Genomic DNA, 12,558 nt, shown 5'->3' with positions numbered 1-12,558 from the left:
CAAGCCAGACACAAAAGGACAAATATTGTATCATTTCACTTATACGCTGTACCCAGAATAGTGAATTAACAGAGAAATAGAATATGGTTATCAGGGGCTGAAGGTGGAGGGTAATGGGGCGTTGTTGGAGGCCAAAAGAGTGAGGGTCGTGATCAACTCAGGATAGCACTGGAGACTATATGAGCAAACAGCAAACTTTTTCTCATAAATGCAGAATGTTAGCAAACTGACAAACTGCGTCTGCCACCCAGAAGGCATGCTGAAGGCAGTCACGCCCCAAGTGCAGTGCTTCTTGTGATTAGGCAAATCTGAAGCCTGCTAGTAATAATATGAACCTGTGATCAATCAAGCAGCTAACCAATCGTTACCTCCTCCTCCCTGCTCATTCTACCCAATAAATAAGAAGGGTTGTGGAAGCTCAGCAGCTGCCTTTGCTCACTAGAAATGGGGAGATCTTTTCTTCTTCCCCTGGCCCCCTTCTTTATAACAGTTTCTTTTGTCTTAGGTTTTCATTTCTGTGTTTGTCCTCCTTCATTCAGTCTCGTAATGATGGTCTCAAGTAGTAAGAGTAATGTCTCTCATAATGACAGTAACAAGTAGTAATTGTGGCAGTCTACCACAAGTGGTGCCTGAACAGGGATAAATAGGGACATTCAGGGACAAACAGAGACCTGAAGAGACCTGCAGGGACAAACAGAGATAAGCAGGGATAAATAGAAATAAATAGAGATAGAAACAAATAGAAATAGGGAAAGACAGGGACTTGCAGGAACTAACAGGGACCAGAGGGACAAATAGGGATAGATAAAGACTAGCAGAGACTAGCAGAAACTTGCAGGCACTGATAGGGACACATAGCATCCTACAGGGACTTGAGTGAGGAAGGTCTGGGAGCAGAAAAAACTAAAGCCCAGAAAAAATTAAAACCAACCAGATGAACGAGAAACCCCGTTACAAGTCTGCTGGAAGCAACATAAGGTCAGTGTTCTAAAACATGTACTGTTTAGTGCCCTAGAGGTCCAAAGAATGAGAAGTTTTTGAATCAAAATAACATGGGGAAGAATTTGGTTATTTCTTTTCTCTTTTTTTTTTTTTTTTTGGAGTTTGGTACATATCATCTTTTTGTTATTTCAGGGTTTGAGAGAATTTTTTGCCCCACCTATAGCACCTATTGAGGGTGGTGAACAGGAGAGAGAGGATGAAAATTGGCTTGTACCGTCTTCTGCGGCTACAGAAAGGCTAACTTTAGCTTTGGCTTTCGTGGATTGTAAACATTTGCTGGCACCTGTGAGATGTGCAGAGGGCTTGGGAGGTTTTCTCAGAGCTTGTCAAGATGTGGGAACTGAGCACAAGGATAAGACTCAGATTTGCTTTCTCTGTGTCTTCTGTTAATCAGAAAGAGCCTGTTTCTTGTTATCAGTGGAAAGGTTTACCCCGCAGCAATTAACCAAAAGAGGCAGAAGCTGAATTGTAGCTTGTGGAGCAGATGCTTCAGCAACAGCATGCCTCCTGGCTACAGCTACAAAAACCTTTGCTTTTGTTTTGGTAGATTTACTAAGGTGGGCACCAGGGTATGTTTGTGTTTTCACAGAAAATGAACAAACCGTGTGGGTGCTCTCAAGGTGTGTGCGACCATGGAACAGGAGACTGGAGGGACTCATGGATTCCAATCACAGGCCTGGTTCCCCCAGTACAAGCCATGAGCCAGTTGAATCTGAATGTGAAGATGGAACGAGGACCGACTGGAGTCACACTCACATCAACCCCCATGACATGCAGACAGATCAAGAAAACCACACAGGAAGCTGAGAAACTGTTAGAGCATCGGGGTCAGGCAAAGACCCCTGACTCCATGTTTGTGGCCATGCTGGCCATGGTTTCCTGTGCATCTGTAAGATCAGCTGGACCACCAACCAGCAATTGAGGGCTGCACAGCCAGTAATTGCCTTTCTCAAATTAATTCAAAAACAAAAAGGGAGAAATGTTGGAGGCCAAAAGAGTGAGGGTTGTGATCAACTCAGTATACCACTGGAGGCTATATGAGTAAACAGCAGACTGTTTCTCATAAAATGCAGAATGTTGGCAAACTGACAAACTGCGTCTGCCACCCAGAAGGAATGCTGAGGGCAGTCACGCCCAAGTGCAATATTTCTTATGATTAGGCAAATCTGAAGCCTGTTAGTAATAATATGAACCTGTGATCAATCAAGCAGCTGACCAATCGTTACCTCCTCCTCCCTGCTCATTCTACCCAATAAAAAGGGTTGTGGAAGCTCAGCGGCTGCCTTTGCTCACTAGAAGCGGGGAGCTCTTTTCTTCTTCCCCTGGCCCCTTTACAACCGTTTAAGTTTTCATTTTTACGTTCGTCGTCCTTCATTCAGTCTCGTATTGATGGTCTCAAGTAGTAACAGTAATAACTGTCATAGTGATGGTTTCAAGAAGTAATAGTGGCTGTCAGCCACAGGGAGTCACTGTTTAATAAGTAGAGTTCCACTTCACGATGACGAAAAACTTCTGAAAATTTCAGAGATGGTCCTACAACAATGTGAATGTCCTTAAAGCCTCTAAACAGTACATTGGAAATGGGGCCAGGTGCGGTGGCTCACGCCTGTAATCCCAGCACTTTGGAAGGCCAAGGCAGGCAGATCACCTGAGATTAGGAGTTCAAGACCCGCCTGGCGAACATGGCAAAACCCTCTCTCTACTAAAAATACAAAAAAATTAGCCAGGCGTGGTGCCCCACGCCTAATAGCACGCACCTGTAGTCCCAGTTATTTGGGAGGCTAAGGTACCAGAATCGCTTGAACCTAGGTAACGGAGGTTGCAGTGAGCCAAGATCACACCACTGCACTCCAACCTGGGAGACAGAGGAAGACTCTGACTCAATTAAAAAACATGGCTAAAATGGTAGATTATGTTATATATATTTTACCACAATGAAATTTTAAATTTTTTTATTATTATTATTATACTTTAAGTTTTAGGGTACATGTGCACATTGTGCAGGTTAGTTACATACGTACACATGTGCCATGCTGGTACGCTGCACCCACTAACTCGTCATCTAGCATTAGGTATATCTCCCAATGCTATCCCTCCCCCCTCCCCCCACCCCACAACAATCCCCAGAGTGTGATGTTCCCCTTCCTGTGTCCATGTGATCTCATTGTTCAATTCCCACCTATGAGTGAGAACATGCGGTGTTTGGTTTTTTGTTCTTGCGATAGTTTACTGAGAATGATGATTTCCAATTTCATCCATGTCCCTACAAAGGACATGAACTCATCATTTTTTATGGCTGCATAGTATTCCATGGTGTATATGTGCAACATTTTCTTAATCCAGTCTATCATTGTTTGACATTTGGGTTGGTTCCAAGTCTTTGCTATTGTGAATAATGCCGCAATAAACATATGTGTACATGTGTCTTTATACCAGCATGATTTATAGTCCTTTGGGTATATACCCAGTAATGGGATGGCTGGGTCAAATGGTATTTCTAGTTCTAGATCCCTGAGGAATCGCCACACTGACTTCCACAATGGTTGAACTAGTTTACAGTCCCACCAACAGTGTAAAAGTGTTCCTATTTCTCCACATCCTCTCCAGCACCTGTTGTTTCCTGACTTTTTAATGATTGCCATTCTAACTGGTGTGAGATGGTACCTCATTGTGGTTTTGATTTGCATTTCTCTGATGGCCAGTGATGATGAGCATTTTTTCATGTGTTTTTTGGCTGCATAAATGTCTTCTTTTGAGAAGTGTCTGTTCATGTCCTTTGCCCACTTTTTGATGGGGTTGTTTGTTTTTTTCTTGTAAATTTGTTTGAGTTCATTGTAGATTCTGGATATTAGCCCTTTGTCAGATGAGTAGGTTGCAAAAATTTTCTCCCATTTTGTAGGTTGCCTGTTCACTCTGATGGTAGTTTCTTTTGCTGTGCAGAAGCTCTTTAGTTTAATTAGATCCCATTTGTCAATTTTGGCTTTCGTTGCCATTGCTTTTGGTGTTTTAGACATGAAGTCCTTGCCCATGCCTATGTCCTGAAGGGTAATGCCTAGGTTTTCTTCTAGGGTTTTAATGGTTTTAGGTCTAACGTTTAAGTCTTTAATCCATCTTGAATTGATTTTTGTATAAGGTGTAAGGAAGGGATCCAGTTTCAGCTTTCTACATATGGCTAGCCAGTTTTCCCAGCACCGTTTATTAAATAGGGAATCCTTTCCCCATTGCTTGTTTTTCTCAGGTTTGTCAAAGATCAGATAGTTGTAGATATGCGGCGTTATTTCTGAGGGCTCTGTTCTGTTCCATTGATCTATATCTCTGTTTTGGTACCAGTACCATGCTGTTTTGGTTACCGTAGCCTTGTAGTATAGTTTGAAGTCAGGTAGTGTGATGCCTCCAGCTTTGTTCTTTTGGCTTAGGATTGACTTGGCAAAATTTAAATGAAAAAATGTAGATTAAAAAATGGTTTTGGCTGGATGCAGTGGTTCACATCCCAGCACTTTGGGAGGCCAAGGCGGGAGGATTACCTGAGGTCAGGAGTTCGAGACTAGCCTGGCCAACATGGTGAAACCCCATCTCTACTAAAAATACAAAAATTAGCCGAGCATGGTGGTACACACCTGTAATCTCAGCTACTCAGGAGGCTGAGGCAGGAGAATTGCTTGAGCCCAGGAGATGGAAGTTGCAGTGAGCCAAGATCATGCCACTGTACTCCAGCCTGGCCAACAGAGCGAGACTCTGTCTCAAAAAAAAAAAATGGTTTTAGAAATCTGAACAATGACAAGGCCTGATATTATCTTCAAAGGTTGAAAATATCTCAGAATTTTCTCCCTCCAAGATGCTTGCTTTTGGATTTTTTTTCTTTTTTAAAATTATAGCTTCAGGGGGTGCATGTCCAGGTATATTGCATGATGATGAAGTTTGGGCTTTTCCCTGAGCAACACTTTCATATTGAGCAATTTGGAGCATAAAGTCCTAAATCCACCCAACTCTGTTATCAAGCAAATCTGTTAAGTTCTCAGGGTTTCTGTTTCCTTGTGGATCAACAGAAGAGTTGATAAGATTTATGAGCTTCATTTTGGCTAAAATTCTTTGGACTCAATGACTCCATTAAGAACATCTGAAATCACTATGCACAAACTCGTGGGCAGCCACTTATTTTTCAAGAATGCAAGACCATCTCAGCCATAGACTCCTAACTTAGCTGCATAAATAAGGGTCTCCCTGCAAAAGCTTACTTAAATTCTGATATCATAAAAAGAGGAAAAGTAATCTATAAAAAGAAAAGTGATTCTTACATGTAAGAAGTGTTAAATAAGGCTGAATATTTCTGTTCTATCTATATACAGAGAGTCTTTGAAGTGGAGTCTCACTCTGTTGCCCAGGCTCTAGTGCAGTGGTGCATTCCCAGCTCACTGCAACTTCTGCCTCCTGGCTCAAGCGATCCTCCACCCTCAGCCTCCCAAGTAGCTGAAACTACAAGTGGGTGCCACCATGTCAAGCTAATTTTTGTATTTTTTGTAGAGACAGAGTGTCCCTATGTTGCTCAGGCTGGTCTCAAACTCCTGAGTTCAAGTGATCCACCTGTCTCAGCCTCCTAAAGTGCTGGGATTACAGGTGTGAGCCACCTTGCCCCACCATGTTTAATATATTTTTTAAGCCATCTTATAAAGTAGTATTTGTTAAAATAATCCATAATAGTGAGTGGATGGTTGCTTGGGATGGAGTAGAAGTCAAGTAAGGGGAAAAAAAAATATGGGAGTATGGAATGTCAGGTCCCGGTAATTAGAGACTAAGAAGTTTTTTGGCACTTTACATACACACACACAAGCTTTTCATCCTTCCAATTGAATTAGATTTTTAAAAAACATTTTGCTAAGCCTTTCTATGCAAACAGCATTTTGCTCTTTGCTTGGAGTAGGAGAAATCAAGAAAAGTGAGAAAAGATACCTGGCATAAAAGGACCTCTTTTGTGGTTAAGCATGGTGACATTATGACCGTGATCTTGAAGAATCTGAGAAACCCGGTCCATCAGTAGATAATGGCTTCCACCTAGGAACAATGCACAACTTCAGTTCTGGAATGATGAGAACACAGTGTCTGAAGTCAGTAGTGATCAATCCAGGAGAGGAAAGGTAAGGAAACAGAAGTGGATAGTGATTGGAGGAAGATGAGTTTTGCCAGTCTCCTCATGTCCCTCTGGGTAAAACCCAGCCCACTCACCCAGAGCATGGCCGCCCACATTTTTACCTGTGGCTCTGGTCCGTGAGAGATTGCCTCTTGTGAATCACGGTATCCATGTCAGTGTAATGAGCTACTATGTGCTTAGCCACGGGAGTTCCTCATCCTGAGGTACATGTATATTTTAACTAAGGCCTTATGGAGACGCAGAGTCCAAAAGAAATCACGGCATTGGTGGAAATACAGGTATGGTGTTGTACATATGAGTGTGAATAGTTCCTAAAAAACAATGAGAGCTGTTTCTGGGATCCTGCTCTTTGGACATTTCTGCTGCTGTAGGAGATAGAAACCTTAAGAGATTGGTCCAAGAAATCATCACTGGAACAGAAGGAATGAGGGGCCACTACTTAGAATCCAAATCCTTAAGATTCCAATGTATTTTGAAAGGATGTACTTAATTTAGGCCAAACAATGATCAAGTTCTAATTAAGACATTTGAGGACAACTGTGGGGCACTTGGGGTGGGCCTGCTGGATCCTGGTTGCACGAGAGACTAGGGAATCACTGATTCCAGAAACATCCATCCTAAGGAAAGAGAAGCTTGATCCTCAAAAGAGGTACAAGTTCCACGAAATCAATGTCTTCTCAGTACATGTTCTAATACACAGCCTTTGCTTGAATCTAAGGTTCTCAGCAGCAGAGAAAGGAAGATCAGAAGAGAAGGTAATGTAATAGTAAATACCAAAAGCCTGCGGGGTGGGGGTGGAAGGGAGTAGAGAAGTAGTGCGCAGCTCTCTGAATGACTCAGTTTACTTATACCCAGGCTTGAATAGTCTGGAGCAACAAGGGATGTATAAAGTACAAATCTGCAACAGGTCTTACTCACATTTTAATCCATGTAAGAACAGGGAGCTGGGAAGAAGGGGTCCCCACAGAAACAGCTGTTAGCGGTGGATCTTGGGGAGTCAGGTGGCTTTCTGGGGCAAAAATCAGCATTCCAGCACCTCAGAAATGACATCAACTCCTTGGAGCCTGAGGAAGGAGGGCTGTGTACTTTCAAGAAGTTAAGAAGCTCTGTTGCTTCACTGCTACTAACACTCAGAAAGAGGGGGGAAAAGTCTTCAAATGGACTTGCACTGTTTCTTAAACAGTGATTTTTGAAAATCCCCAGTGAAAAGGGCTTCAGAGTGGAAGTTGTGGTGAGCATGGTCTTGCAGTAAGAAAACCCTGAGTTAATTCCTCATGGGACATCAGGGAGGCCACAAGTGCTCTTAAGGAAGGCATCTCACTCCCCATCCTTCAATTGCCCTCTCAGGAAATGAAAATGGGCACTAAATTAGATGATCTGTGGTTCTTCCCAGCCCTACGAGCCCTAATTCTCCATGATCTAAAAGGAATCCATTAGAACCCACTATGGGTTGAAATAAAGTCTTGGGGAAGCTCGATCCTGAGATGATCCCTTTATGTTCATATATGTTTCTCTTTTATCTTCTATTCCCTTTGGGGTAAAAGTAAAAGAAGTAAAACTGAGACCCAAAATGCAGAATTAACAGTCCCATGAATCCCTCAAAAACGGTCAGCGGCACAGGTAAAAGGAAGGATACTCCAAAAGATGCGAATGACCTGGATCTTCTCCTCAGCCCTGGGCAGTTCTCCAGGTTTCCCCTGGTGGAAAACACTCCACTGGCATTGCAGCCATGAAATACCTGCCTGCGCCACCCTGGCTCCGGATGCAGCTTCACAACATTTGCAGTGCTGCCCTCAGGAGGGCCTTTCCCTGGTCTCCAAGAGCCTGAAAACGCTCACCACTGTTTCTACTGGAAGCTACTGTGCACCCACACACACGCACCCTCCGGAGCTTAAGGTGAGCCTCTGAAAGTCCCACTGCGCTCTGGAGAAGGCAGCCCAGGAACTCAAGCTCTGGGATGAGTCTCAAATTTCTGGCCCCAGCCCTGCGGGATGGGGGCGCGTCCTGAACAGGAAGAAGACAGTAAAGGAGAATCTCTTTTCTCCAAAACTTTCTTCCCCACCTCAGCAATAGAGGCCCCTCTCTGCCCCACAGCTGAATGGGCTTCTCCCTCCTCCAGCCGGGTCCGCAAGCCCAGCCTGGAAAATCACGTGGATGACTCTGATCAAGCGCTGTTCTCTGGAGCCCTGGCAGTGCGAGTATCCGAGTATCCGGGACGCGCCTGTCTGGGAATTCTCCGGTCAAGCACTCACCTACTGTAGATATTGTCAGGATTTTGGCAGCCTCTGAGAGCAGGACCCCAGGGAGAAGGAAGCCCACTAGAAGAAGCACTCGCTGCCCAGCCATGCTCACTTCTACGGAAGCCGCGGATCTCAGCCTGGGCTGCGCGCCCTGCGCCCGGCTAAGGGACCCTGTGCACCTCAGTGCGCCAAAGGCACTGGCTGTGGGTAGAGGTAGGAGTAAGGATCCTGCCAGTCTTCTCTTCTGTCCATCCCCTCTTGCCCTCTGCCCCTCCTCCCTCGTGCTCCATTGGATAATCTATCCTCGCTCTACCAAACTACCAGCAGTCAGTAGGAGGGGTCGGTGAGCCCATACTTAACCCTGCTCTGCCCTTGTGATCACAGCCCTCCTGCCTGGAAAATCCTTACTGTGAGTGAGGAATGGCAGGGACCTCAGTAAATCGCGCTGATGAAAGCTCTATCTCCATGGGACCCACCTCTCTTTTGCAAAGGCTGTGTGAATTTACCTACTCTAGTTCCCTTCTAACTGCCTCTATTACCTCATACTGCCAGCCCCGCGATCTATTTCCTGAGAGACTTGCTTAAAATCTTGAGCTGATGTTCCAAGCCCAAGACCTCCCTGGAAGGGAATCCCCAAGGGAAATCAATCTACCATCCCTGGAATCTATCTCTTAGTGTCTCTTTAGAAAGTAACATTCCTGAAAAGAGGCTAGAGTCCTGCCTCTGGAAGTCCAGGTCTGTCCCTGGAGGACTGAAATTCAAAAGCTGAGACTATCATTCTGAATGAGTATCCTGAAATAGGACTGGTGAATCTTTCCATAATTTCCAAGAGCACATGCTGACGACAGCTTGTAATTCTGCCTCCGTGCAATGTCAGCCCCAGTGAGGGCAGGGATCACCAGGTCCGGTAATCCCCTTTACACTCTATCCTCAAACTAAGACTTCCTTTAGGAAAGGCTTTCAGTGCAACTCTAAATAAGCAGAGAAATCCTTGGTTGCAGTAGGTCCTTGAATTCTGCGTGTTCTATTCCTGCTTTCTTCAGTCTACAGGGGTTATTTTTTCTCATTGGAATTTAAAGCATTACATTCTTATGCATTTGTGCATCCCTCACCTAGCCATGCCTATTGTGGAGAAAGAGGAGAGAGAGAGAGAGAGAGAGAGAGAGAGAGAGAGAGAGAAAAGTGCGGGAAGGGCGAGGTTTACCAGACATCACAAGGCTCCAGTTCGTCTTATTCTTGTACTTTTCATAATGCATTAGCAAAATAAAGGATTTGTTATCAAACTGCAAGATTTTTATTTATTCAACAATTATATTGATAGATTTTTTTTTTTTTTGAGACAGAGTCTCGCTCTGTCACCCAGGCTAGAGTGCAGTGGTGCAATCTCAGCTTACTGCAACCTCTGCCTCCCAAGTTTTAGCAATTCTCTTGTCTCAGCCTCCCGAGTAGCTGGGATTACAGGTGCCTGCCACCACACCCGGCTGATTTTTGTATTTTTTAGTAGAGACAGGGTTTCACCATGTTGGCCAGGCTGGTCTTGAACTCCTGACCTCACATGATCCACCCCCCCTTGGCCTCCCAAAATGCTGTGATTACAGGCATGAGCCACCACGCCTGGCTGATAGCTATTTATTATGCCAGGCATTGTTCTGCCAGGCAAACTGATACTAAACACACTAAGAAATAAAATATATAGTACATTAATGGCAAATGTTACCAAGAAAAATCAAATGGAAAGAGATATGAAGAGTCAGGTATCAGATTCGTTAACGTTTTACATAGCATGATTCCAATGGACTCTAAAATATTATAGGAGTATCAGAGATATTTGAACCCAAATTTTGAAAATATTAAGTAGTTATTGTTGCTTTGGAGAAGAGTTCTATGTAATTGTGGTTATAAACATCTTATAAAGAAATTCTGGCTGGGTGCAGTGGTTCATGCCTGTAACCCCAGCACTTTGGTAGGTGAGGTGGGGGGAACAAGATGTCAGGAGTTCAAGGCCATCCTGACCAATATAGTGAAGCCCCGTCTCTACTAAAAATGCAAAAATTAGCTGGGCATGGTGGCATGTGCCTGTGGTCCCAGCTACCCGGGAGGCCGAGGTGGGAGAATCACTTGAACCCAGGAAGTGGAGGTTGCAGTGAGCCGAGATCAGAGCACTGAACTCCAGCTTAGGAAACATAGTGAGACTTCGTCAAAAAAGAAGGGAGGAAGGGAGGGAGGGAAGGAAGGAAGGAAGGAAGGAAGGAAGGAAGGAAGGAAGGGAGGGAGGGAGGGAGGGAGGGAGTGAGGGAGGGAGGGAGGGAGGAAGGAAGGAAGGAAGGAAATTGGCTCTTACGGTACATTCTGAAACATTTACAGATTCTGTCTTATGATTTCTCAGATTTGCTTCAAAATAATAGGTTGTGGGGGTAAACAAGGTTAAATGTGGGTGGCAGGATAAGAAAAGAGAATTGCCAGGAGTTAGTAATCACTGGAGCTAAATCCTGGGCATAAAGAAGCTCTACTTTCGTGAATGTTTGAAATTTTTCATTAAGATGTTTTTATAGCTCTTCCACTATAATTCTATTTTTCCTTGGTGTTATAGCAATTTTTCCTCTATACACATAAGGCTACTCATTAAATGCATATATATGAACAATTATAGTTTCAGGTATTATACCTTCCAAGGAAACAGTTAGTCCTCGTTTTATAATGAGGACCTATTTTGTCTCTGGTAACACTTTTCACCCAAAGTCTATTTTGTTTGCCATTACTACTAACCATTCAGATTTTATCTTCCATTGTGGAAAAAGATCTATCTTTTCCTATCCTTTCATGTTCAACCCTCCTGTATCCTCATGTTTTAGGTGTGTCTCTTGAAACAGCAATCAGCTTGAAATTTTTATTCAAGTCTGTCAATCTTGTATTTCAGTCCGAATGCATGTGTTTAAATCTACCAGGTTGCTATTTCTCCCACTTATTCTGTTACATTTCCTCTACTTTTTGGCTTTCTTTGAAGACTTTAGTATTTTAGACCACTAATTCCCTTCATATAACTTGGAGCGGGGGTGGTGCTCCATCTCACTGGACTCAGACAAACTGATAACCCATTCACAGTGAACCTGCTTCCTATGTACAATATTTCCAGACTCATTAGGTCTCCATAAAGGCTTGCAGCAGGAGTTGAGGAGATAGCTTTGCTACAATCTGGTGTCCTCTTTTCTACTTATGGGAAGCTATGGGTTCTGTGGGTGTTATGTGATCTTCTTGTGTATGTTTATCTTACATGCAGCATTTAATTACATGCAGATTGTGGAGGCCCCAGAAGGGGAAACTCCCTATGATGTACTCTCTTTACTCCATCCCGATACAAACCTATGCATTTTCTAAACCTTAATGCCAGTCAAAAGCAAAGAGTGTCATAGGCGTCACAAAGGAACAGTACACATGAATACCCAGATTAATTCTAGCACCTATTAGTAAAGCCTAAAGTCTCCATTCTCCTGTACATGTGGAGACATTTTGATGTGGATACATACCTCCTGCTCATTAGTACAAAATCCTTTGCACAGAGAACTTCAGAAACATACAGACTGAAAAAAGAGTCCATTTGCAAATTTTCTACAGAACCCAAATAAAGTGGGTTTCATCCTCCTTATACGACTTAAGGTTTAGTGCCAACTGGTTTGTAGCAATGGTCCCTCAAGGGATAACACACAGTCCTGTCTGTGCTGTCCTTGGAACCACAGCTACAATTGCATTCCACCTTCTCATCTACATGGATCTGGGGCTCCATGATTGAAATCATCTGCTCTGGCTGCCTACCTTGTGGTCCCCATCACACTTAGAAAGTCACTGAAGGCTGGGTGCAGTGGCTCACACCTGTAATCCCAACACTTTGGGAGGCCTAGGTGGGCAGATCACCTGAGTTCAGGAGTTCAAGACCAGCATGGCCAACATGATGAAACCCCATCTCTACTAAAAATACAAAAAAAATTAGCCAGGTGTGGTGGTAGATGCCTGTAATCCCAGCTACTCAGGAGGCTGAGGCAGGAGAATCACTTGAACCTGGGAGGTGGAGGTTACAGTGAGCTGAGATCGTGCCACTTTCACTCTAGCCTGGGCAACAGAGCGAGACTCCATCTCAATTAAAAAAAAAAAAAAAAAAGGAAAGTCATTAAAGCA

General features: G+C 43.8%; 2 protein-coding genes across 3 annotated transcripts in view; one reads left to right on the top strand and one right to left on the bottom strand.

Annotated features, from left to right (window-relative positions):
- UGT3A2 (UDP glycosyltransferase family 3 member A2) overlaps nucleotides 1-8,853 on the bottom strand; it is a 32,059-nt gene extending 23,206 nt beyond the window's left edge. Inside the window, exons 1-2 of one of the 2 annotated variants that reach the window (XM_003806657.4) lie at nucleotides 8,401-8,853; nucleotides 5,950-6,051 (exon numbers count right to left, since the gene is read on the bottom strand). In XM_003806657.4, coding sequence (XP_003806705.2) covers nucleotides 5,950-6,051; nucleotides 8,401-8,494 — 196 coding nt within the window. In that variant the 5' untranslated portion in view covers nucleotides 8,495-8,853. The remainder of the gene's footprint in view (nucleotides 1-5,949; nucleotides 6,052-8,400) is intronic. The other variant, XM_003806658.5, reaches the window with a different exon arrangement.
- LOC129397788 (periphilin-1-like) lies at nucleotides 691-1,924 on the top strand. Its single transcript, XM_055112437.1, has one exon. It carries the CDS (start codon nucleotides 1,574-1,576, stop codon nucleotides 1,922-1,924), a length of 351 nt encoding a protein of 116 aa, XP_054968412.1. The 5' UTR covers nucleotides 691-1,573.
- Nucleotides 8,854-12,558: the final 3,705 nt, after the last annotated feature.

This window comes from Pan paniscus, chromosome 4, assembly GCF_029289425.2.
Source record: "Pan paniscus chromosome 4, NHGRI_mPanPan1-v2.0_pri, whole genome shotgun sequence".
Lineage (NCBI taxonomy): Eukaryota > Metazoa > Chordata > Mammalia > Primates > Hominidae > Pan > Pan paniscus.
Note: the sequence above shows the minus strand (reverse complement) of the source record. Positions and strands in the feature narration are given on the sequence as shown.

What these genes read in the sequence shown, in the direction of transcription:
- LOC129397788 (XM_055112437.1), top strand. Translation starts at nt 1,574, where the DNA reads ATGTTTGTGTTTTCACAGAAAATGAACAAACCGTGTGGGTGCTCTCAA.